Raw genomic sequence first — 26662 nt, 5'->3', positions numbered from 1 at the left:
GTCGCCTCAGTGGATCGGTTGGGAAGAGCATGGCGCAAACCTCCGACCACTCTACCCACTGAGCCACTGCCGAACCCCTTCATCTAAAAAGATCTTAGCTGAGATACAATGTAGTTAGAAATATTGATTTATTTATTTTTTTTTTAACTTGAAAAAGCAATAATTGTGTTTTTTGCAGGCTAAATAAATCTCAGTGTTTAAGACCATATTACTCTTCTTCCATGTTGGAAGCATGTCAGAATGTTATTTTCTCTCCCTCATTTTTTTAATGCAATGTGTTTGGAAGTCTCCTTCACTGTGCATTAATTCACTACTTTCCACTTTGTCATCCAGGACAAAGCAATAAATTAAAATTGTTTGTCATGTCACTGGAACATGGTGACATCTTTCTCACAACCAGTGGTACTTAGAGTGCACCCCAAACATTGCATCACTGCACACCTTTGTGTCTCCATTTTTTGCCTGCCATACTCCACCACCTTCATCCTCCAACCCCCCAGTTTTCTTATCTGTTTCCTTTCCTTTTCTACCACACTACTCAACTCTTCTCTCCTCCCAGTTACCCCAATCCATCCATTTCTCCTTCCCAACAGTTTATTCCCTCCCTTTTCTTCCTTTTTTCTTCACCTTTAAGTCTCTGCCCTGGACCCTCTGATGTCAACAATAAATACCATTGATCTCGCTCTTTTTGGATCCACTTGCTCGTCCTTGCCGAGTGCCAAGCACACGGAGTAATTGTGAATACCATCCATATCTTGATTCTGTCTTATTTAACTTTCCTTGATCTTGATCTGTATTATCCTGAATGATCGTGGCTGCAAACAGTAAAGGATCTTCATTTTTTTTGCCAATCTTTTGGACACATTAAACAGGAGATCAGTATATTATAACGTTTGCTTTTGCATATAAAACTTCTCAAACCCTTTGTTGTGAACTCAGAGCAGATTATTTTACTCAATAGTTCTCCCTTCTCAGGTTCAGACTGTGCACAGCAGCAAAAGCAAAAAGCTCTTGTAATGTTGAGTTGAAACTCCCTTAAGCTGTCAGCACCCAGTTAAACTTGATTTGCTGTTGTTCTGTATAACAGTGTAGCTTTGAATCTTTGAAATGTTTTAAGGACATTTCATCAAACATATCAAACTTTAGTGATGACGTCAAAAACATCCTAAGTAAAGGTTACACATGTGCTAGTGGCTTTAAGAAAAATACTGTAGGTATCTAGAACCTCCTGACCTCAGGGCCACAATCATGATGGTCCTTTCTATAATGAGAGGTTGGAAGCAATGTTTTGAGCACTATCTCGCGCCCAATTGTGGGTTACATCACAACAGGCTTGGACATGTTTATTTTCCTCTGAAGGAGCTGTTCAAAGAAATTGTTACTTCTTGTAGTGTGCGCTAAGACTCAAACAATAGCACCAATTTTTTCTGATGTTACAGTCAGTGGATGATACTCAGTTCAACATTTCTATTTCTACAGCACATACACTCAACAATGAGGCCAATTCCTTTATTTTTGCTGTAGACAGTGGAGGTAATGTCATGGCTTGGGCTTCCATGGCTATTTCTTGGGACAGGCTCATTAATCTTCATTGATGACAAGCCTACAGAAGCATTTTGTCTGCCAATTTAAAGAAAGATGCAACCAAACTGATTGTGAGATCCTTCATCATGCAGCAAGGTAATGACCCAAAACAACAAAGGAGTTTATCACGGGCAAGAAGTGGAAGGTTTTAAAGTGGCCAAGTCAATCTCCACACTTAATCCTAGTCTGGAGATTGTTCCACTACTTTTGCTCACATGAAAAATGGGAAAAAACCCAAATGTTTTCCGTCTACAGCAAAAATAAAGGAATTGGCCTCACTGTTCCAATACTTGTGTGTATAAAATAGAATAGTTGTTGCTTGTAATATTAAATATAATTATCATCAGAGTATCATAATATACCCTTGTTGTTATTAGTAGACTTGGTTGTTTAGATCATTAATTCTAGAAATATAAGTTTTGCCCAATACATCCTTTGATTTGCAAACCAGGAGGCTTGTTGGAGTGTATTGTCTGGTGGTCGGGGACCTTCTCACCCTGCTGAGAGCCAGAAGAAAGTCCATCCCACCAGATCGCTTCACACAGTGCCTTAGTTTCCAGTACACCAAATGCTCCCAGGCAAATACCAGTAGGCTGAGGCCCATTGCCACCAGCAGCATGTAGAAGACTCCTGCCATGTTGTCGATGTCCAGTTTGCTGCTCATTACCTGGACAGGAGAAAGGGACGGACGGGGAAAGACGGAAGGGAAGAAGAAATGGTAGATATTATAGGGGGTGAAATTAAGTGAAAGAAAAAAAGACAAGGTGAAAGGAGAGCATAACCGATGGGGCGGGACAGAGACAAGACAGAACAGTGTATTTATTACTAAAAAGGGCTAATTTGTCTTCCAGACAGCAGATAAAAAGTTAATTACAGCTAGCAGCACAATAGAATATCCTTAGCTGTCACCGGGTGTCATAGCACCCCTCTGTGATATTTTAGAGCCCATGCACTCAGAACACGGATGCAAAAATATGTCAGTCACCATAAACTATCTGGTGCGTATTAAACAACAAGGCTTTCAGGCATTTGTTCATTATTCACTTTCACAGCTCTCATCTCCAGCCATGCTAAATTTACTCTTGAAGCAATGATGTTTTTTTTTTCATGGCGTACATTAAATATTCTGCTTCCTGTTGTATCATGAGACTGGACATTTTGCCTTGGTTGTTTGGCGAAATGAGAACAATGCAATTTAAACTTAATGACTCCAAATAACTGAGCACATCTCTGAAATTGTCTTTTCTTTCCTCTATGAGGCAACTAAATCTAAAATAGCAAACGACAAGTCAGCAGTTACTCGTCTTTTTCAATGGAACAAAAAAACTCAGTGGAGGAAAGCGTTCGAGATGAGTGATCATAAAGAAGGAAAGCTAATCTCAAACCTGGCAAGACAACAGGGTGCTGAAACTCTGTCCAATAAACAAACTAAACTCTGCTTCCAGGCTCTGGTTTAGATCCCGTGCAGAGGATTAGAAAGTACCCAGCAGTCCGTTTCCTACTCTATCAAGTAGTTTTGATGAAAACAAATCATTTTCCATATCGTGTAATATCGTGTGTATCAATTTACACTTTATTCGCCCGAACAATCATCAGTCCAGTCTTAAGGTTAACAGGTTGTCAGGTAGATGGAATAAAGCTCACACAGCTGAACTACACCAATCAGTCACAACAAATGCCTGTGTCTTATGTGGGGTGTCAACAGTATGACGACAAAACAATCCCACTGATTATTTTACTGATCAAGATAAACAGCACGTTAGGTTTATGAGAGAACAGGGAGGTGAGTGTGTGTCAGGATGATGATGATGAAAAGAGGTCATACCTCAATCTTATCATTGTGGCAGATACCCGAAAGCCAGAGACGCTCCAGCATATCAATCTCATCTGCAAGAAAAAGGAAGGTGGAGGGAGATCACAGAGGTTAAAACGAGGTGAGGCGGAGTGAAATTTAAATACATTTACAAATAAACTGAAAAAGAAAAGCAGTTGTGAGGCTGTGAGGAATACGAGGGCAGGCAAACCAGTGTTAGAGGAGAGAATAAAAAGGGGGAATCACTGCATCTTTGTTATGACAGCGCGGTGTCTGATCCCTGAGGGAGAAGGAAAAAAAAAGCAAGAAGGGAGAGAAGAAGGAATAGGACTGGAGTCTATTGCATTGAGGCACCAAGAAAATAAAATAAAATGAGAGGGACAGATGATGAAATGCAGCATGGGAGAGAGAAATGAGAGGAGACAGTGTACGATGTGATAAAAGAAGTGAAAATCACAAAGAAGCAGATCCAGGAAAGAGTCAAACAAGTACATGATAAAAATTACAGCCAATCAATAAACTGTATTATAGCTGCCAACAATTACAAGCACAAATGACAAAAGGCTAAAGAGATGGAGGAGAAAATAAATTTAAAGGCTTTTGGAGCCAAAGTGAAGTGTGAAGCTTGCTGTGAAACAGCCCCATGTCCCGGTGAGCCGGGGACCCTGATGGCAAAATGATGCTGAAACAGGGGGGAGAGGGGACAGATGCAATCATTACACTCCCTGCTCAAACCGTCAAAAATGCCTACACGTGATACACAGTGAGACCCCCAGTGAGATTGGGTCTCTCTCAGCACTGGCCACCAATGCATTCGTCAAAAACAATGAGACAATGAAAAGGAAAAGCAGGATCAAAGGTTGCAGACAGATGTGAACCAATCCTGTTGCAGGGGACTTTTGGAGACTGGCACTGTAATGCACACACACTCCAAAGACGTCCCGGTCAAAGGAATTTCCAATTCCCAAGCGCTGACAGTTACAATTTTAATCGACCTCTGGGTTAATTAACACCGTCTGGAAGCGCGTCTGAAGCTGTGCTATGCGGATTAGACCACCACCACATCGCTATGTTGACTCAAACGTCAAATCTCACTTCGACATTTAGCATTGTGAGTCACGTTTGTTTCCTCTTGCAGCCGTGTGGGAATTCAAAAGTTCCTTGACAGCTGAATTAAACTGGGCTCGTCTCTCTTTCCAGTCCCTGCACAGATGCCGACAATAGACGCTAATAGGCATGTTCCTTCTCTGTGGGCTTCTCAGTCCTGTAATCTAATTCATCAAATTTCAGTGAGTGCTCCGTTGACTTTCCTTTCCCTGTCCGGCTCTCTGGCTCTCTCCTTTCACAGTATCTCCCTGTGAACATATTAACCATGGCAGTCAGCCGCACATTAAAGCTTTGGGAGAAGTCTTCCCAACAAAGAGCTGACAGACAGGGGCTAATATTCCACTGTATTCTCTCTCCCCTGCTCTGGGAAGGACGGAGGGTGAATCATCTGCACAAAAGAAGCAGATGCGCGAACACAAGAGGTTGGTGGAAAAGCGAGATCTTCAGGTTGAACTCACATTTCATGTTTTGAACATTTTGGTGAACAATTTCATTTACATGAATTCAGTTCAATTCTAAGGTGGTGAATGTCCCATCAGTCAGGCTTTAAGACCCTCAGATTATGAATAATGTGTCATTTATCTAATCAGGGCATTATGGTAAACTATATTAAGCTCACTATTAAGCTGTAAATAATATCTGCTGGGACTTCTAAACCTTCTGTAGAACAGAAGACATCATAAGCAGGTGTCATTGGCACCTCGAATGACTTTTTGTGTTCTGTAAGTTAGTGTCCTACCTTGCATTATTAACTGGCTGTGACAGAGAGCCTCGTGTTATTTGACACCTCGTAGCACACACCAAACGAATCACACAGACAAAAGGAGTCAAGGCGCAGAGACTCGCTGATCTGAGGAGTGAAGGTGATAAAATGGTTTCATTTCTGACATTTGTGACATGGGTCAAAACCGTGAAATGGGATGGTGGCATATGCTGACGGTGCATGTCAGCCCAGCCCAGGTTTACAGGCCTCAGAGGAAACGTACGGGTGTTTCAACGTGCATTAGATGCCACTAGTGTGCAGCCATCAACGCAGACAATGAGACAAATCTGATGACTTTAATTCGCACATTATTATCAGACTCTATTAAAGTACTGTGAAAATCTCTTGAGGTCGGTCAAAGGTAGCTTTCCTATGGTCGTGCACCAAAATGCACTTTAGCTCCCCCAGTAATTAATAACAACAATAAATTCCGTGGAATGAATTGCCCAACTATTATTATAGTTTCACATGTTAATAGAGCAAGAATGCGGTGACCAAGCAAAAAAAATCCTAGCCATTAGAATATCTGTGTAAAATAAGCTCAGCGACAGGTTTTGTTGATCAAGATAATCTTAACAGATGAATCCCACCATGGAGAGTAACAGATGCAAGTAATTCAATGATCATAGATATATTTAAAATAAGCCCATTAAGAATAAATAAAAGTGAAACTTTTTACAATGATTTTTGAAGGTTGAATCACGTTAAAACGACTTCTTGGTTGGAAAAGTTTCGTCTTCCTGGCACTGGATGAAAGGGCAGAATGGAAAACGGGAGGCAGAGTTTGCCTCTGTTGAGAGAAGGCTTCTCCGTGTGAACGTATATAGCTACGTACTCCAGGCCACCAGGCCTCCTATGATATTTACCAAAAACACTCTACCTCACCTTTAGACTATGAGATGAATGAGTGCTAACTGATTTATGTGAAAGTGAATAGTTGTGGACACGTTTTTCTTCAACATTTTTCACTATTGTGCTGATTTAAAGATACAGTTGAAAGGATTTGATGCTGCCCCATTTTTCATGTGCATCTTCTGCAGTGTCAGTTTGCAGAACGTGCAGAACGAATGGTCCAAATGAACTCGGGCTATTTGATGTTGCACGAATGTGCCTGTTAATCCCTAATTTAGCTTCATCAGCGGACAGTAACTCAAGTTTCCTCTTATTCCTTCGCTCGGCAAATCACTCCAAATCTAAAAGGGACCAGTAAATCAGTTTCCAGCGGGATGCCCCAGATTTGTCATGACCTTCATCGCAAATGTGTGATTTGTTTCACTTTTGGCAGCAAAAAAGAAAACGCAACAAAGTCAAGCTTGCTCCCAACGACAGATTCAGTCTTTAATAAAGTGTCATCTTCAGTTTAATTATATAGTACTGATCTCACGCATTTTGTGTCAAGCACGATGCACGGTCCACAAATAAAGTGATGATTGGATACAAGCTTTGTTTGTACTGAAAAGTCCCTTTTTCTTCTCTTGTTAAACAAAGAAATTGCTTTGGACTGGTCTTATTTTATTTATTTTCGAGCTTGTCATATTTAGATTGGATCGCATTTGATTCTCACTCGCTGACATTCTGGACAGCAGCAATATTCAGTAGTGAAATAAGCGCGATGAAGCACAAGTGTACTTTGATAGGAGAGAATATTGGATGAGGCAGAAGATGCAGCAAACCATTTATAGTTATTGTAACAACCTCTTTTTGAGTGACAAAAGTAAATTACATGGCATGTAGTTGTTTCTGCTGTTGTGCTGTTCCACAGTTTTTTTTTTGTGTTTTTTTTTTTTTTTTTGTTAAGCTAAAATTGTTCTTTATCAGCCGACCTGAGCAATCACAAAAGAAGTTGTTATCACAGTGGGAGGCACTTGGAGTTTGGAGGGATATGGAACGTCCAACAGGCAGCGTGGGGATATTTTGTTCAGCCGCCAGAACAATTTACCTTTTACAACCATTTGTTCTACCCGCTCTTCTTCCACCAGAAGCACAATAATAGTCGTTTAACCTTTAAAGGGTAATTTCTGCCACTTATGTTTGTTTCTAGCTGTTGCTCCCAGATGATAAGCTAAGTTTTTGCATGTGGTACTTCACAGAAATATGTGTGGCTGCATTCGCAGTCTATAAACTTAAAACCAACATGCAGCTCTCTGAAGACTTGAAGCCATCTGAAAAAAACAAAACAAAAAAAACAAAGAAGAAAAAAGAAATACATTTCCTGAGAGTGCACTGTGCTGCTGCTGCAAGTTTCACCCTTAGCATGAAAAGATTCCCGTTCCCATTTTCTCCTTATCGTGCTTTGTGTGCGAGGGGCTTTATTGGCTTTGCTCACTCAGCAGGAATCAGTGTGAGTGACACAAAGGAGAAGCGAAATAGAGGCAAACTTTGGGTATGTGCTGCTCTGGGATATGAGTCCAAGTGCAGCGTCAGCAGTTGTACTGATACTTGTTCTCGTATCTTTGCAGAGGCACTTTGAAGGCGGTTTATTTGTTGGAAGTCTGTTGGAGCCAAGTGGGACGTGACACACAGCTACATCCTCTTCAAAAGGTTTTGTTTATCGCATACACTGCTGTGCATCTGCAGACCAACTATTTGTTACGTTAGAGGAAAGACTGGAAGCCGGTGCTCTAAAACAAGAGGTCAAGAGGTAGTACTGCAACGAATCTTATTAGCAGGGTCTAGCAATCTGGCCCCACAGCAAGAAGGTCGGGGGTTCAATCCCCGGACCGGACTGAGCCTTTCTGTGTGGAGCTTGCATGTTCTCCCGGTGCTTGCATAGGCTCCGGTTTCCGCTAAAAACACATGTGCCTTAGGGACCAGGTCAGGCTGAATTCTATTTATATACAAATTTATACTCATTTACCTTCTGTTACTTCTGTTTGGGAATCGTCTCGACAAAATAAAATGCAATTAAAAAAACAGATGTTGCAGCTACACGCTAGTTATACTTGGGGGAAAAGTATGGATTGGGAAGACATGCACATTTATGCTGTAAACTGCAAACAAACCGTTCAATATTAAAAACATGGCATAGATATTATTCTAGATATGAATGGAGGACATGGCCTGAACAGCAGCTGGCAAAGGTGGAGCCTTACTGGGGTAAAAACTATAATTTTGTCTTCTAATTGCACTGGAGCAAAAGTAGCAGGCTGTACGTCACAATTGTAGCTAAATAAGTGCTTCATTAAATCTTCTCAGCTGCTTTCCACCACGAGAGCAGAGTAATTTCATTGCCATATTATCTCAGTTAAAAACAAACTCATAAAGTTTTTTTTTTGTTTTTTTATCCTCCTAAGGTAAATGAAATTCACTTCCTGCAGAATTGTTTCACATTAAAAGCCTACAGCATTAGGTGTTGTCCTCTAAGCTCCTGTATGATTTCTTTTAATGAAAGTGCAGGATTGCAGTGTTGAGTTTAATTGACAGTAGCTTAATTATTTAAAGCGGTAGAAGTAATTAGAATTATTGAACAAGCAGTATTTCCAGTTAAACCCAACGCTAGACCAGCAGTGGTGAGTATTATACAAATGTTAAAATGCTGAACGGATGGAGACAAAAAAGCTTTTCTTTGCAGCTGATGACCTACACTGTTTGCAGGATATGTCTTGAAAAAAGTTAATTAGTTTTAGCTTGACAACAGTTTATGATTGTCTTATTACAGTGTGTTATTTTATGGAAAAACAAAGCACATTTCACACTTTTCATTTTGAAGATTTCCAGCCTGCAGTGTCTGCTGCCCCCTGGGAGCTGCTGTCACTGTCAGCATCGAGGCTTTAACCAACCAGCTCTCAGGCTCACTAATTTCAAACGGGCCAAATTGCTCCCCAGAGGAGCCAATTTGGTGACTTTGCAGTCACGTGTCACAGAAAGCAGCCACGACAACGGCATCACAGAGAGCGGAACAAAGAAAGGACCTGTTGAAGAACACGTGTGCATCAGATAATTAATTCATATGATGTGTGTGGGGTCTGTGATGAGGTTGCTGCAGATGAGCGCCTGGATGAACAATGGACAGACATTTCAGTGTCTGATTGCAGTCGATGTCTGTACAGGTGCATCATTTATGTTTTATACACTTTCTCTTGACTCTTTTTCATATCTGTGTCCACCGAGATACTAACAAGGTTCAGAATAAACAAAGTAGAACACTGCTGCAATTTATCTGTGGCTTTTCTAACTATCCACTACGAAATATGAGCAAACGTAAGGATACTTACCAACAACTTTATTAAGTTTACTTCTAATGTCATTATTTAACATCCTACATAATCTGTATGCAACATTTCTTTGCTTTAAAATTTTTGAAACTAAAGTAAAAACCTTTCTTTGAGCACTCATCCTATTTCATACCTAATTATGTTTTTCCTTGAAGACCGATGTACTGTAAGGCCATCTGCATCTTTACTGAGCACTGAAGTAAGCAGAGGCTAAATGGCTTTCCAGTCATTATCACAATATAAAGTAATAGTTTTAATTCTGAGAGCAACCGCTGCAAAACGAATTGCCGGACCGTGTCAATCTCGACGAGTATTACATTTCCATCAAAGTTCATCAGCAAGATTAGAGTTCAACAAAAGCTCTAAAATAAAAAGGTATTTCTGACTCTGGCAGCAGTTCTGAAAGAAGAGTAACACACCGAGTAATTTGAAGACATTCTGTTATTCAGAGTCAGATAATGATGCTTCCCAAGGTGTCGAAATTGTGCTGCTTTGACGACTCATGTTCACGCACTCAAAAGTACACCTTTGCTTCACTCCAGGCTGGACGCATACACATAACTGCGATAGGGTTAGAGAAAACAACGCCCGGGTAAGGCCAGGTTAAAAAAAAGAGCATTAATTAGGATTACGCCCTGAAACGTCAGGGTAAGGTTAAGTCACGAGATAAATTCTATCACATTGTGTTACGATCATCATTAAAGCACAAAACAACTTGCCCTAGAGTGGAACCTCGGTGGGACGGAAAGTCCTGTGTGTTGGTGGTGCTGTGTTATTCCACATCATTGATTTATAAATCAATGAATAAATGTATAAATAAAACACTGCTGGATGAAAATATCACCACTGGTAGATAGTAGGTGACCTACTAAACCATTGCCATGAGGATTACGATGACGGACAGCTCATCATGAAATTGCATAATATCACTTGAATCACCCAATTTAAATCGACGGCTCGTGTTTTCGCCACCATCCAATGTTTCTCCCATCAACCTCCTGCACACGCATCTGAAGCTGGGCTGTGCAACCTGCTTCACAGACAGTTATTGACACAAACAGGCGTAAACAGGCTGGTTAACAACGGCTGTCAGCTAATTGTGTTATTAAAGGTACCAGAAGGAGCTGTGTGCACCTCCACTCCTCCATCTTTCCTCACATCTGTGTCTGTCACACCTCCTGCTCTCAATCTACATGCCGTCTCTCCTCTTAATGTGTGATCTGATCTGCGCCCCGTTTTTCTCTCTACACAAATTACACTTTACAGTGCTGCTTTTCTTACTACTGAAGGTGGCAAGTAATAAAATATGCTTGATTTAAATGTGGGTGACCATCAGGTGTAAAAAATCCAGGCAGTAAAATTGTTAAAAATGACTGAAACATATTACAGCTTCACAATAAAGGAAGTGACATCTGTGAAGTCGAAGACTCGCGGTACGGAAACGACACCAAGCAACAAACAAGGGGAATAGAGACATTCACAGTTGTTCTGTGTGTCTGTGTGTAATCAGATATTTGAGACAGAGAATGTGTGATGTGCCACTGAGTGTGTGAACAAAGAGAAAACAAGTAAAGGAAGTGAGTTATTGTGTTTGACAGGTCGAACTGAGATCATCCACCTTCTTCTTTTGCTAATGTAAACAACTCGATTATAGAAGAAAATGTTGTTCACCAGCCAAAACCTGACATGTTCTCTTCTGCTGTTTCCTCGGTGGTCTAAGCGATACAGTGTGGGATTTATCAGCCACAACATTAAAACCACCTTTCTAACATGCTCTGACCCAAGGATGGGTTCCACAAGACCTCTGACCAACAATCATTACCTTTAAGTCCAGAGGCCAGAGCTCAGACTTGCTGCACTGCACCGTGTGCTCTAACATCAGTCTACCATAGCCAGCATACAAATTTTCAACAATTTGTCCCACAGTAGCTCTTCTTTGGGAGACTCATTGACGTCCCCAAGGACATGATCCATAATCAAGTTGCCGGCTCACTAGTGTCATTCCTTGGATCACTTTTAAAAGGCACGGACCACTGCACAAAAGATGTTTTGGAAATGCTGTGACTCAGTTGTCAAAGTGGCCTGGTGCCTCAATAGGTCTCATCAGGCTGGGATGCAGAAGTCTCGTGGATCAAATCCCAGCCAATGCACCAGGCATGTACTTTGACAGTTCCCATTAAAACATGATAACCAATGTTGTTTCTGTCCTCTGTCTGTGGTTTTAATGTTATGGCTGATTGGTGCCTGGCCTCAATCAATTTTTAGAAATGAAAACCCTCGGGAAATTGACACCAACCTGTCCTGGTAGGTTGTTGATGATGAAGAGACCCAACAAGCCTTAACATGGCATATGACCACCCAAAAACAACTCATGCATTATAATTTGACTAGATCTACACGAATGAGGTTGAAGCTACATTGTCTTCATCGCTAAGGGAAAAGTTTCAGGTGACAGCTATCATAAAACATAATGTTCATGGACCTTTGCACAAGTGCATCGTTATTATCACACCCACAAGAGTTCATGGGTCAGGTTTGTTCGAAGAACACATTTCTGCACATACTGACATTCACTTGCTTCTTCTCTTTCTAACTTTCTCTTTCTCCAGCACCTGAACATCACATCTCCAACACGCCCTTTTTTGTCTTACCGTCTCCAACCAGCTGTAGCAGCGCCAGGTCCAGGGGGCGTTTCCAGCGGGAGTTTTTGTGTAGGGCGATGCCATAGCCAGTGGTGGCAAACACCTTACCAGACCCGATAGTCATCACCTCGTGGAATAAAAAAAATAAAACACATAAAACACCTGTAAATCCATGCAAACACACAGAAAAAGTCCACGGACAGAGTCTGATTCAAAAGGACACATGGCAATGTACAAATGAAAACTACCTTCATTTCTGCTGTAAAATAGTTTGTGTACTGTTCCTCTCGCACAAATGCAAAACAGTTGGCTCCGCTCTAGTATCGACATCCCTGAAAATCCCAACGCTAGAGTGTGGGTTATTGTTTCACAGCGGAGGAATTAATATAGATCCACATCAGTTGTAATTATTACTGCAGCAGTGGCTGTTGTATGCGGCTGCTGGGAGCTCAGACCTCCCACAGACCTTATTACGAATGATCACTGGGCAGGATTTTCATGCTCACCGTGGGAGCTGTATCAAATGCAAGCTAATAAATAAATCAGCCCCAGTGCTGTCCAAAAATGACAATATTAACTAGCTACAGGCCATGTGGGACAACTATAAATGGACAGGAAGGGTTTGATTTATTTATTGCAGATGTAGCTCTTGTGGATGTGCTCATTTCACATGGTCGTTGTGCCGCTGTTCTTCCCACCAGAAGAGGCTGAGCACAGTCAAAGATCTTGCAGTTTTGTAGCACACATTAGCATCTGGGTGAGGAAACTTCAACAATGGCCTCCACGATGCCGTAAAAGGGACAGATTGTCTTACCTTGCAGCCCTCGTCCTTTCTGGCCATGTAGTTTAGCACTGCTGCGTCATAAATGAAGGCATCTAGTTTCCTGCAAGAGAGGAAGGAACATGACTCGAGCTAAATGACAAGAGGGGAAGTGGAACTAGTGAACAGAATGACAGCACTGATGAATAAAGCACTGCTGAGATAGTTACTGTCTAAAAGGAACACAGACAGGGAAAGCACCGGCTTGTTTCCTGACACCATTTTGCACAAAAGGAACACACAGCAACATTACGGTGGAGGCGAAGGTGTCATTTCTACTCCTGCAGTCGCCTCATTACAGCAGAATGCAATTCAGCACCGTCGGAGGTTGTTTTGCTAGTGAGATGTGCAAATGTCCATCTGCGACTACTTTCAGACATAAGCTGTTTGCCACTAGTATAAAGTTGCCAACCATTTACCTAATAAAGCACGAAAGTCTGAAGTGAATGCAGCTAGGTGCATCTGAAAGCATCATGTGTTTACCCTTAAGGTTGTTTCCAATAGGATTGATAAGAAACATCAGAAATAATTCTGCAAGAAAGTTTTTTCACATGACATTAGTCTGTAACGATGTGTTTCATGCTCGTCTTGTACCGTGTAGAAGAACAGCAAACTCAAAAACCAAAACCTGGATCATTTTGTGACTACCTGCCACTACTGCTTTTGTCATATTTTTAATTAGACGTTTGCCAAGTTAAGACATTTAGCAATGATAACTACCTACTGGCCTATTGGTAGGTCACTATGACCATGATAACAACCATTACATGACTTGATAAGGCTTAACTCACCTACTACGATGAAAGAATGCAAACATTGATTGTACAGTGGCCATTTTGCAGCTGCACTGGTTTAGGTCAAAATCAACATTTTATAAGTTCTTTTCAATATTAATAGATATCACAGCATGTTTATGTTCCTTGTGCATTTAATTTTAATTTAAGGCTTTTTTTTGCACCTATTATCACTATATCACAGAATATAAATGGATACAATGAATTATCGTCATTCTATTTGTTCTGCAGCCGTTTTGACACTGTTGCTGCTCTGCAAACCTCGCCATCATCTTGGAGATATGACAGTTATCAGAAATTTTGCAAATGCACTTTAGCACTTCTCAACAAGAAGGAAAGAAACACTCAGTAGGAGTTGATCCACCTAAACAGAATATTATTCATGTACAGTTTTACTGAATCCATCATTTCTTAAGTCATGTTTCTGGTTTTAGCGTCTCTAGTGCTGCTCATTGTAACAAAATGTTTAGAATTTTCACCATTTTCTAAAAACGTATAGATGCAAACTGGATTAAACTAAATTAAAAACGATGCCACTAACTGTGTTGAAATCACCCTGCAGCAAAAGCAGAAGTAGGTTGTGGCAAGTGGGTGTCAAGCAGTGCAGCGGTTACAACAGTTCATTATGAAATAATGGATTAAATGTAATAGTTCAGCTTAAAGTGAGGACTCATATCTAATGATCTGATGATGGATTTGTCACTACACCTGCTCTTCTATTCCACATTCATTTATATTCACAGTCTGTGAAGGATGGAAGATTGGAGGGAGGTGGGTGATAGACAGAATTTTTTTTTTTTTTGAGGGGGTGGGGGGGGTTAAAGGGTCGAGATTGGCGGGAGAGAAGAGTAGGAGGGATGAAAGGGAAAAGCAGCAGCTGATAAGCTGGGAGCAACGCGCTAATGAGGGAGGAGGAAAAGGCCAGAGAGAAGTCACAGAGAGGAGTAGGAGAGCAAAGGAGGGGAGGGTTACGAGGGAAGGAGGAAGGAGGAAACAGACACAGAGAGGTGATAATCGCCGCCTCGACATCCGAGTCAAACAAAAATCTTCAAACCACTTTGATTTAATGGTGTAAACTAATGTTTCCTGCCTAAACATTGCCAGGATGAGCTGTGGAGAGATGAGCAGCAGATAATGAGAGATGGTGGAAAGACGGGAGAGGCTCAGAGAGAGTCAGAAACTGATAGAAGAAGAACAAGGAGGATGAGTGAAGGAATGCATCATGGGAGTTTTAATAACACGGTACGTCAAATATGCTAAGAGCTGAAGCCGCTGCTTGTCGCCATGAGTGTGTGTGTGTGTGTACACATTTCCTTGTCCAATTAAATATTTAAACCCTCGTGTGCATCACATCCCTTTCCCTCCTCCTCCTCCTCACTTAACGCCCCCTCCCACTTCAAACACGATGAGCAAGTGTACATTTCATGGCAAGTGCTTTGTGTACTTTCAACACAAAGGGGAGAACACACTCCCCACTCAAGACAAAGAGGCGTCTGAGTGGCAGTCAGTGCTGCGATGGCAGGCTTGTCCCCCCCCCACCCGCCCGCCCAACCCGCCCGCACTGCGGCTGCTACATCATGTATTATTTAAAACTGCTTGTTTTCCTTCTCCCGCCTCATTTAAGAGCCATGATCCTGACAGGGATGCACAGGTGTGGTCCTGTGATTTGAACGAAGCGTGGAAAACCAACTTGCCTCGAGTTAAAAGTAAAATAAATATATAATTTTTAAAAAAGAAGCAGAAAGATTTGTATCTGCTTCAGAGTCAAAAAGCACTTGTGGATCACAAGTTTTTTCAACAACACTTCAGATGAGCCTCCCATCTATTGTCTTTTACTCCACATTCTCTACAGTCCTATTCTGCTGATAGCAAAGAGTTTTACTTAGTCCCACTTCAGCCTTATGCACTGTTTTCTTTCTTTCATTCTTTTGTAAATATTGTTCTATAGTTCATTTCTGCAGTGTTTTGAAATTCACACAAAGAGCAGATACATCTCTACAAATAGTTCAGTGTTGAGTTCCCCGTTATTTTAACTCAAATCTAAAATGAAAGTAAAATGCAGTAAAAACAATAACTAGCTGCAGTTGATGACATTGATTTTTTAAATGACTGAAAAAAAAAATTACTTTAAATAATGACAAACTTTTAGAAATGTTTACAAATGAATGAAAAAGGGGAAAAAACTGACATATCACATGTACATAAGTATTCAGACCCTTTGCCACAACACTTAAGTTCAGGTGCCTCCCATGTCTCTTGATCATTGCTGAGATGCTTATAGACTTTGGCTGGAGTCCACCTGTGTTAACTTTAATTGATTGGACTTGATATGGCACCTCTCTATAGAAGGCCTCACAAAGCCATGAGGTCAAAGGGACTTCCCGCAGAGCTCAGAAACTGTAAGGCACAGACCTGGTGAAGGCTACAAAAACTTTCTGCTGCAAAGTGGAAGTGTAAAGTGCAAAGTAGAATGCAAATGGAAGATGTTTGGCACAACCAGGACTCCAACCGAGAGCTAGTTACCTGGTTGAACTGAGCAATCAGGGGAGAAGGGCCTTAGTAAGAGAGGTGACGATTGTCACGCTAACTAAGATCCAGAGATCCTGGGACAAAGTTCCCGAAGGACAACCAACATTGCAGCCCTCTACCAATCTGGGCTTTATGGCAAAGTGGCTAGACAGAAGCCTTCTCTCAGTCCAAACACACATATGTGTGCTTAGTGTTTTCCAAAAGAGCACCCGAAGGACTCTCAGACTTTGACGAACAGGAATCACTGGACTGATGAAACCAAGATTGAACTTGATTGAAATTCTGAATGTTAAAACAATCACTGCTCATCACCTGCCCAATACCATCCCTACAGTGAAGCATGGTGGTGGCAGCATCATGCTGTGGGGGTGTTTTTCAGCAGCAGGAATTGGGAGACTGGTCAGGGTTGAAGGAAAGTCGAATGGAGTAAAGCAAAGCATGTTGCCTAATACCTGTAATTGCTGCCAAAGGTGCTTCAACAGAGTACTGAGTGAACGGTCTGAATACTTTTTTGTTTTAAATTCTTTTAAAGACATTTATAATGTTCTCCATATTGGGTAGTGAGTGCAGATTAATGAAAAAAAATAATTATTTTTTAAAAACTGTTGTGTTAAGCTTCACAAAAAAGAGAAGGGGGTCTGAAAACGTTCTGAATGCACTGTAGTCCTGCAAAAAGGTCTAATCTGGTGCATAACTGTCAGAAAACACCTGCATTAATGAACCACAGGTGTAGGAGCTTTGAACTCCTGTATCTAACAAAATGCTAGAAAATATAAATCGAGCAAATTAAGTCAGCAGCTCAGCTCAGCTTTATGGCTGAATCATCAGTTTGTGATTGTTTCTGTGGTTTGGAACTGTCTTTTAATGGCCTTTTAATGAGGATGTAACATGCTTTAAATTACAGCTGCTCTGATAAGTTCACCTTGGAGATTAAGTTCATACATGCATGGAATCAGTCTTCCTACCCGGTCTTGAGGTTGTCAATGGCTTCCTCCACACCCTTCTGGTTGTGGCGGATCATATACTGGTGCATGTTTGGATAGTTGGAGCGGATGTTCTCCTCTGTGCTGCCGTTTGGCACAGTACCAAAGCGCAGCGGTGGATACTGGTCGAGCGGCTGCTGGAACTGTACGAGAAGAAAAGATGGGTGACGCTTAAAGTGGAATAGGGGGGAGATTAAGAAAAGTGGGGGGGGAACCTGAACTCTGCTGCAGGTTGAACTGCTACCGAGATTCAAAAGAGGGCTGCAGTTTCCCGAAGTGCAAAATGGGATATAATACTTTTTAAGATGAACAAACCCCAGTTCCAAAGAAGTTCGGACGATGTGTAAAACCTAAATAAAAAAACGGAATGAAATGATTTCCAAATCTCATCAGTAGAACATATCAGAAACAGACAATCATTTTGAATGTGATGGCAGCAACACATCTCAAGAAAGATGAAAGAGGGAGATGTTTACCATGGTGCAGCATCCTCTCTTCTTTTAACAACTGTCTTTAAACGTCTGGGAAGTGAGGAGACCAGTTGCTGGAGTTTTAGGAGAGGGATCTTGTCCCATTCCTGTCTGATGCAGGATTCTAGCTGCTCAACAGTCCTGGGCCTTTGTTCCTGGATTTTTTGTTTCACGATGAAGCAAATGAACATTCTTCTGAAATTTTCCACCATTTTCAGATGCAGTTTGTCACAGATTGGTGAACTTCGGCCCATTTTTCGATTTCAGAGGCTCTGCCTCCCTGAAATGCTCCTTTTAAAACCGAGTCATGTTACTGACCTGTTGCCAATTAATCTAATTAGTTGTCAAATGCTGCTCCATTGCGGCAATTACTTTTCCACCCTCTTCTTGCCCATGTTCCAACATTTCTGAGATGTGTTGATGCCATCAACTTCAAAATGATCTCATATTTTCCATGAAATGGTAAAATGTACCAGTTTCCGTTTATTGTGAATGAAATATGGGTTTATGAGATTTGCAAATCATTGCATTCTAGTTTTCTTTACGTTTTACACATCGTCCCAACTTTGGAATTGGAGTTGTATATGCAGTGTTTTAATTCCTTTTCTGCCAACTCAACTTAAAGATGCCCACCCATTTTCTAGGAAAGCAACAAACGAATCCTCTGGAAGTTGATCTCCGTTTTGTTCTCTCTCTCGTCCTGTTCTGTTTACTTCTAGAGATTAACAAAAGCCTCTAATGTTCTTATTTGGAAAGTGTGACATTATGTTAATGTATACAGCATCCTGAATCCTTGCTAAGCTTAATTTCTTGCTCATCTGTCAGTCTTCCTGTTTATCCATTCATGCATCCTTCTCAGACCTTACCTTCTTATCTGACAGGCCCGACACCGTGTCGATGTACTCCTCCTGGATCATGAAGGCAGCCAGGTTGGCAGTGTAGGAGGCCAGGAAAATGACAGCAAAGAAGGCCCACACCAGCACCTGAGGGGGGGGAGTATGGTGGAGTCAGATCAATGTGGGTTGAGTCTGACAAGTGTGGAAGTATTTTAAGATTCCAGTGACACTATTTTCACTTCTTGGCATTTTACCGCTAAACCCACAGCTGAAGCTCTGTCTTGCCCGCAGGGTAGAGTTGTATTTGTCAAAGTGACACTTCAGCCTCCAAAAAATAAAAAAATAATGACGCAACCTCAGCATTTCTCTTTGCCTTACACGTAAAATTTACTGTTCAGCAATAATTAAGTGAGAGATTGGGGAGTCCTGTGAGGAAAGCCAAGAATCCTCCTGACATTTAACTACATTTGTAAAAGCAACATTTGCCTACCAGCATACCTGACACACTCAGATTAACACGTCTTGTTTATATTAAATCACAAAAGATTGTGTGTCTGGAAAATTTCGGAGCTAGGAGCTAACAACTGGCTGCCTGTAAACTACAGAGACATTCCTAAAACGTTTAGGAACAGGTTTCCAATCTGAAACACTCATATGTGGTTTGTTCCCACACACTAATACAAAAGAATGGAAGCCTCTGTTGACAGAGCACCGTCATGGCAGCAGGTGTTGCACCTATTTGCAGGTGGGCGCCATGAATAGTGGCACGATTTTCCATCAAAAATACAGAATTAGCACAGTGCAAACAACACGGTTTAGTTGAGTTCGCCTAGAATAAGATATGCGTTAGGTTTAGGCTTTAACTAACAATGTCCTGGTTCGGCTTAAATTAGATTGACTCAGGAAAGTAGTCTTCTGCTGCTATGAACACTATTACACCATTTAAGGCTGCGGTACAGTGTTACAGTACTGTAGGCCCCTGCTCCACATGCAAGCAGGCCCACTAAGTCATTACTATGCAAGATTATGCACTGCAGTGTTTAGTTTAGATGGGGTTTCACTGTTCTTCTGCATAAAGGTTAGTTTTACATGAGGTACTAATACCAGCATTTTGTTTGTTTTTGTCAACAATTTCCAATCTGTCCATTGAACGAAGACATACTATACTTGTATTGTTCCTTAAACATCTGTACTTTGCTGCAATTACCCAAAGACAGCTAGTATATTTGGTCTAGTTTTAGAGGTGGTTGTAAATTTTTTAACACTGAACTTTTACCTGTTATGCAATATTGTATCATTCTGCCTCTTAAAGTAAAAGAGCTACTGTAATTAATGTTTTTCACGTTAAAGATGAAATCTATTATCTAATCTTGTCTGATCTGATATTTTATCTGGCGATGCATCAACTTTGCAGTGGTGCTGCTGTAAAAAAATGAAAATCTCTTGAATTTTAATAATTTAGAGTTGAATAAAAGCGAGAGGGTTTGAAGGGCTACGTGACTATTAAGCTTTCCATCTGCTTGCTGGTGTATAAAGCAAATTTCCATTTTACTTCGAAAGCACAACATTCCCAGAGTAAAAGAACTTCAAATGGCTTTGCCTCTCTCCTCCTGACCCCCTTTTGTAAAACCTATGGAGCAGCTAATGAGCTCTTGAGATGATTGGGGTTGTTGTGAATAGCTCTCTGGCAGTCAGCCAGTCAGAAGGAATAAAACAAATAGATGCCTCAAGTTTTTTTTTTTTTAGCTCCCGTGGCTTTTTACTCCGCAGTAGAAGGAGCAAGACTTTCATGTCAGGAGCGTACAGAGTAACAGCAGGTATTAAAAGACCACCATGGCGAAACGAGTGAATTAACGCTCTGAAACTGATTGCACCGGCTCATAAAGCTTGTATGTTTTAGTTTTTTTCCTCAGAACAGTTTGGTAAGTTCAGGTATGTGGGAGAAAACTCACTACGATCAAATATCAAACAATTTCTCACTCGCTCAGATGATGAGTTATAAAATCTTTTCACATATAAACTCTTAAGAATCTTTGGAGAATCAGGTCTGAATTTTTAAAAAAGCAACAATTCAGCCATACTAAGTGTTTACCTTCCTCCAAGAATAACAAGACAGGGAGATGTAGATTGTGGTTTTCAAAGAAATCTCTGGGTTTGCTACGTTCAGAGACGTATTAAGACGATGACAATTTGGTTGTGTGCTCTGAGTCATGGGGTGACCATCTTTGGATGTCCATTCATTTATTGGGTATTCTCCACACAATGACCTGCTCAAATGTCAAGCTGGCATCACACTGTGGTAACTGTTGAGGAAAGTAGGTGAAAGTGGGTAATTGTGACATTTCTTTCGTCTTTCTGTGGGTGAATTGGAGGCTGTGGTGTGACTGTCTGTCATGATTCTCAAAAGTTATACCACAGTATCAGGGACGGGGACAGAGGGGTGAACTGGTGTGACACTGGCCACCCTCAAATTCTGATTGGCCACCTACTGCCAGTTAGAAGGTGGTACGCACCTGCTGTAGAATAATCGAGCAAATCTAAAGCTAAAATAAATCACTATCAATATAAATTTAAAAAAGTTTATAATTTACTTATTTATTTATTTAATTTAACATTTAAGGTGATTTTTTTCACAATAGAGTTTTGTAGATGGCAAACAATGGATTTTTTTACTCTCTCCACCTGTTCATTATTATTTTTTTAAGTTAAAACTAGTAGAGAATTACATATTTGGCATTTCTGACAATAAACAAACACTTTATATAGTATTTGCCTACGTACAGATTATCATTTCTGAAAAGGTTTTATGAATTGTTTAAATCAACTGGTGCTTCATTCCAATAAAGCAAATCGCCCCTGCACAGTAGGTCAGTGCTGCTGCCATAGTAGGACATAGTGCTTGTCTTTGAAAGTATAACTGTTCTCAAATTAGCTGATCTTGCACAAAACTAATTAAATGTTGCTCGTGTTTTTATTGTCTTTGCTTTTTCCAAACACCATTGGGGCCTTTGGCTCTTTAATTTCTACAGTTAAAATTAGTTTCTTAAACACTTTGTTCAAAGCAGCCTACAGTTCAGGTTTATCAGGCTCTTACCCAAGAACACATGGACTCTTGGACATGGAGCCTTGAGAAACTGAGAGTCAAGCATTGACCCTGCGGTTGGTAACAACTGCTTTACTAAGTTTAATTTCTTTTCTCCCAACAAAAGATTCTGCGGTATCAGTGACAAGATGGGACCCTCATTCAAAAAGAACACAGCATGACGTTCACATTCTCTATTTATACATGGGCTCAAACACACGAACTCCTCAGGGTAATGTCTAGGGTTCCAGTGCATGTCTAAAACTGCTTTTCATTCAAGGAGGGATAATGTTGTGTTTTACCATGATCTTGCTGGTTGTCCCTCTGGGATTCTCCACAGGCACAGAGTTGTTGAAGACCAGTGCCCACAGTAGCCACACTGACTTCCCAATGGTAAACTTGGAGCCCCCTGACTCTGAGTGACAGGGAAAGAGTATGTTAATGAAATAAAGTTTTCAGGATATTAAGAGCAACTAACATCACATCCAAAGTCAAAGAAAATGAAAACACGCTGCATCTCTACAGGTAAATTATAAGACAAATAAAATCCATGACACTGTGTTCAAACACAGCCAGGATGTTTTTATTTTTTATTTTTATTTTATTAGTTAAAATTAAATTAAGTTCCTATACAACCGCTCTGCAAACTCAATTACGTTTTCCAGAGGAAACTAATTTTAGACACATGATGTTTCCTGTGAACATGAGAATAGTTGCAAATACATTGATACTGAACATAATTCATTACTTTTTCTGCAGTAATATGCAATTCTGCAGTATGATGTCGAGTTTATTTCTTATTAAAGCATTTTATTGGTTGTGTTTAGGTTACAGCAGCAAGTTAGGGTCAGAGGAAGTCAGGGGCTGGTGTAATAGGAAATAATCATTTTACACAAAATGTATAAATGTCACTTTTAAACACTGTCCCTTAATAAAATCACAGTTTCATTCATTTAAAAAAATACATTATTAATACCCTAAAACTCACTTCACTTACTTTTGCTTGTTTGTGTTTGTTACATTGGCTATTTGTCCCTTGTGGTCATGGCAGTTTCTAAATGCAGTATCATAAGTACCACTGGGGGTTGTCTGTATTAACAAAGTGGCATTGGGGCCATTACAACCTGGCGCATCACAATGAGTTGAAGAAGACACAGTAGGAATATTAACTTCCCACGTCTCAGAGGAAATAGGGTTTTCACTTCATTAGAAGTGTTTTTTAGTTTTTTAAGAATAAAGTCGCAATACATGAAAACAAACCTTGTTTTTAAAGTTATTTTTCAGCCGCCTGGTTAACAGAGAAGGATCTGTTTCTTTTTACTCTAAATGTTATGCAGTAGTCTTGAGTTTTCCCTTAAACAGAACCTCAATCTCAAAAAAAAAAAAAAAAACCTAAAGTGCACAAAAGACTGTGGACAACAATCACAATTTCCATTAAGATCTTGCGCTAAAATAATACAGGGGGCAATCTTCCCTACAGTGAACGGACAACTGTCTTGTATTTAGGTTCAAAGGGGGCAGACAGAGTAGAAAAAGAGATGCTAGAGGAATGGCCTATATGGAGTGTCTTAAGATTAAAGCAAGCAGTAGACTACCTCATGCTGGACACTGAATCCTCATTAATGAAGTTGAAATGTGGAGATTCATCTCTTACATGAAGGACACTGGTTACACTGTCGGATAAAATAAAAAAAAAAAAACACAACCCCATTTTAGGGCAGATACACCAAGCCCGCATCAAAGAACTGCTGCTGATGAAGGTCAGCGGTTGTCTTTGTCTCGGCCAAAAAGGGGGGCATGCGTTGCACACTCTGAACCTGGGTAAGAGGAAACAAGTCAAGCCAGTAACCCAAGAAGAGAGTGTGAAGCCGGGACTGTAGGGTGCCAGTCATTCAAAGCTGGCCTCTCCTGAATCGCACTGATCTGCTGGTCTTCAGTGGCGACGTCAGTGTGAAACTCTACTTGCATTGGAATGTTTAGATGGGATGAAGATGAAGAAGGGGGAGGGGCCTTCCTCAAGAATTTCACGCATTGAAAAAACGATGTCCCTATATATCCATCCACTCAATAGGAGACGTGAAGGAATGAAAAAATGAAAATGGAAAATAGAGGGGAAACTTGGTAGGAGGGTTATTATGTTGAATGGTTTAGCATAATCACGTTTGTGATGACCAAAGGTAGTTCAAGGCTGGATCCCAATATTCAGAAAACCATTACCGAACCACCGTACGATGTAAAAATTGCACTTCATTATATGCGGCCACTTGACATGTATCATTAAAAAAAAAAAAAACATCCTAGCTGTTAGCCACAGCCTCGAATACTTAGAAGGTCGGGTCCCCTCTTTAGAGAACAATTTGTCCATGTTTTAGACTTCCATCTAATATTTCTGCCTCCATCCTGAGGTGGATGAGGTCTCATTTGTGGTGCTCAGAATAACGTAAAATTCACAGGGAGAAAAGCTTTCATGGGGAGTGCTTTCAACTGAATAACAGGCAGAGCAGTAACTACGGATAAAACTGAAACTAAAATTACAATAAGAGGATGTGTTCACCTTCGCTGTCAACTCACTTTTTTAGCTTTCAAAGTTTTAATGACCTGCTAAAAAATGTCTGGGAATTAGAGCTGGGGTATGATTTTCTTCAGCTGCTAAAAGTTAGCGAGTTGATTTTTTTTTTTATTCTTAATTCTATTTTATACAGTTTCTAGGAGTTTTGTGTAGGAATAAAAAGCAATTATTAGATCAGATTTAAATAAAGTTATAGCAGAAGCAAAAGTAGCACAGAAGAGACTAAGGATGTGACAACTAGAAATTATTATACAATATAATATAATATTATATATATACACATACTGTATATATTAATATTCCAATTGTGACAATTTATTTCAAAGTAACAAATAACATTTTTCCAAATAATTGTATGAATGTACCAGCAGAGAGGAGCAGGCACTAAGCACAATAAATGATGAACTGACAAGTACTGAAAAACAATTTCAAAATCAAGCATCAACACGCTGTCAGAATTTGTTTCATTAAAAATAAATAAGGCACATTGTGGGTGATTGTTTTGACTCATGTGCAGTCAGAAAAAAAAGGGGGGGGGGTGGGGGTAGGCTTTGCATAATTTGAGCAAACGCCCTCCTCAAATCAGCCCCCCCTCGCTTACATAACTGACGAAGTGACAAGTTGGTAATAAAGTAGTGAAATGAGCGGTAACGGTGGGTTGATTGGCGGCCCGACACTGGAGTGAACGCGTCTCTTACTCTTGGCGCTCTGCAGGCTGCGATTGTATCCCACGGGGCTGAAGAACTCGAAGATGAAGACGGTGACAGCCACCACCGACAGGCACATCACAAACATCATCACCCACACCGCCGGGCTGTAGGGCTCTGCAATAAACGACGAAAACACACAGACACACACGTGCAAATATCAGATAAAGTTTCAAACGGTTTGCCTGTCATCTGTAAAACACCACTTATCACACAGGGAAGCGACAGGAAGCGACTGCGTTAGTGGTTAAACACGTATTCGTCGCCCACTCCACTAACTTAGGACTTGTTGAGGCGAGAATAGTTTCATGTATTCCATGAATAACAGTTTGAGAAATGTTGCACCGTTTGCCTTCGGCTGGAGGCCAATCACATTTGAAACAAAAGCTCACTAACTGAGGGCCCTGTCAGATCAAAGCGGAAAAACTGAACACGTCGTGTTCGAAGTCCGACGTATTGGGGTGTAGTCTGAAGATTGTTTCCTGTGACAGCTACCTGCATACTGTATGTTTTGTTTGGCAAAAAAAGTTGTTTAAATCCCTCGAATTTGATGAAGATTGGAAGGGATGAAGAGGAAGAAAAAGGGCAACAGCAAGCGATGTTTTTCGGGGAAAAAAAAAAAAAAACACTGGAAAAGTTTTCCAGTGGCTCCATGGAAGATCTGCTACAGTCGCCCTCCCAAAGGCAACGTTCTTCTACTGACCAACTGTGACAACTTCTTTTCAGAATCATGACAGAAAGTCAGACTCCATCTTACCAAGACTGAGGATAGAAATGTTGCAAGATGGTGCCCACATTCTCCCAACACCAAACGCGGTGTGACCCAGCAGCATAACACAACCATGAGAGAACTACTAGAGTCAGTGAGCATGACAAGGAGACACTTGAATGTTCAAGACATTTGCAAAAATACAGAAGAGTATGTTTTTAGGTATTTTGTTAAATGTATATTTTGTATAATCCAAAATATATTTTCCCCTTTCAAATTAAAGTTACAGCACAATAATGCATCGAAAAAAGTGTGAATACTTCCAAATCCAAGCAACTGTATATAAAAACTACAGTAGAGACTTGATGGACCTGTTTTCTCTTACTTTAATGACAATACTTCACCATGTATTGAGCTCCTGGAGCATCCAATAGTAACGACAAAGGGTCCCTGTGGGGTCGATATGAAACGCCAGAGGACGTGCAAAGCGGCAGAAGCGTCAATATCTGACACTGTGGGATGAGAATGTGCTGGAACTACGGCTTCTCCGAGGAATTTATTTGAGGGTTATAGATTGTTTTGACAGGGCCAAAAAGTTAATTTCATGCAATAATCTGAAATCGCAGGTGATGATAAGTAGTAAAGGCAGCACAGCAAGATTGATGGTGAAAACATGGAAGATTCTGTGTACGGAGACACTGTCAGCTGTTGATCACACCTCATTTGTGCCAGACTCACAGTGAATCCGAGCCGGTAAATGAGAAACAAATGAAAAACTACTTCTTCTCTCTTTAATTTATTATTTAATTATTTTTGGTAATGGGATGTAATGTAAGACAGACGGGGTCAGAGAGTGCGCCAGCATTGGTACTCAGAGAGATGGAAGTGTTTTTGCAGCTTACATAAGCTGCTGTGTAAGTGATGGACACTTTGAGAGCTGCTCGTGTCAGCGACGTGACAGCTGAAAAGAAAGGGCTGAGGGGAGTTGCTTCGACGCGTATATCATTTTTATGTCACCCTTTTAAAACGTGCAGCCCCGA

The 26662-nt window shown here is 40.7% G+C and overlaps 1 protein-coding gene across 1 annotated transcript in view; it reads right to left on the bottom strand.

The window, feature by feature from the left end:
* The window catches only part of grin2da (glutamate receptor, ionotropic, N-methyl D-aspartate 2D, a), a 190880-nt gene that overhangs the window by 11384 nt on the left and 152834 nt on the right, over positions 1-26662 (bottom strand). The window contains exons 12-19 of the mRNA XM_067521543.1: positions 24905-25030; positions 21940-22052; positions 18586-18702; positions 17232-17392; positions 12938-13007; positions 12133-12250; positions 3410-3471; positions 2081-2251 (exon numbers count right to left, since the gene is read on the bottom strand). Coding sequence (XP_067377644.1) covers positions 2081-2251; positions 3410-3471; positions 12133-12250; positions 12938-13007; positions 17232-17392; positions 18586-18702; positions 21940-22052; positions 24905-25030 — 938 coding nt within the window. The remainder of the gene's footprint in view (positions 1-2080; positions 2252-3409; positions 3472-12132; positions 12251-12937; positions 13008-17231; positions 17393-18585; positions 18703-21939; positions 22053-24904; positions 25031-26662) is intronic.

This window comes from Channa argus, chromosome 1 (genome assembly GCF_033026475.1).
Source record: "Channa argus isolate prfri chromosome 1, Channa argus male v1.0, whole genome shotgun sequence".
Classification (NCBI taxonomy): Eukaryota; Metazoa; Chordata; class Actinopteri; order Anabantiformes; family Channidae; genus Channa; species Channa argus.
This window is presented reverse-complemented; position numbering and strand designations above follow the sequence as displayed.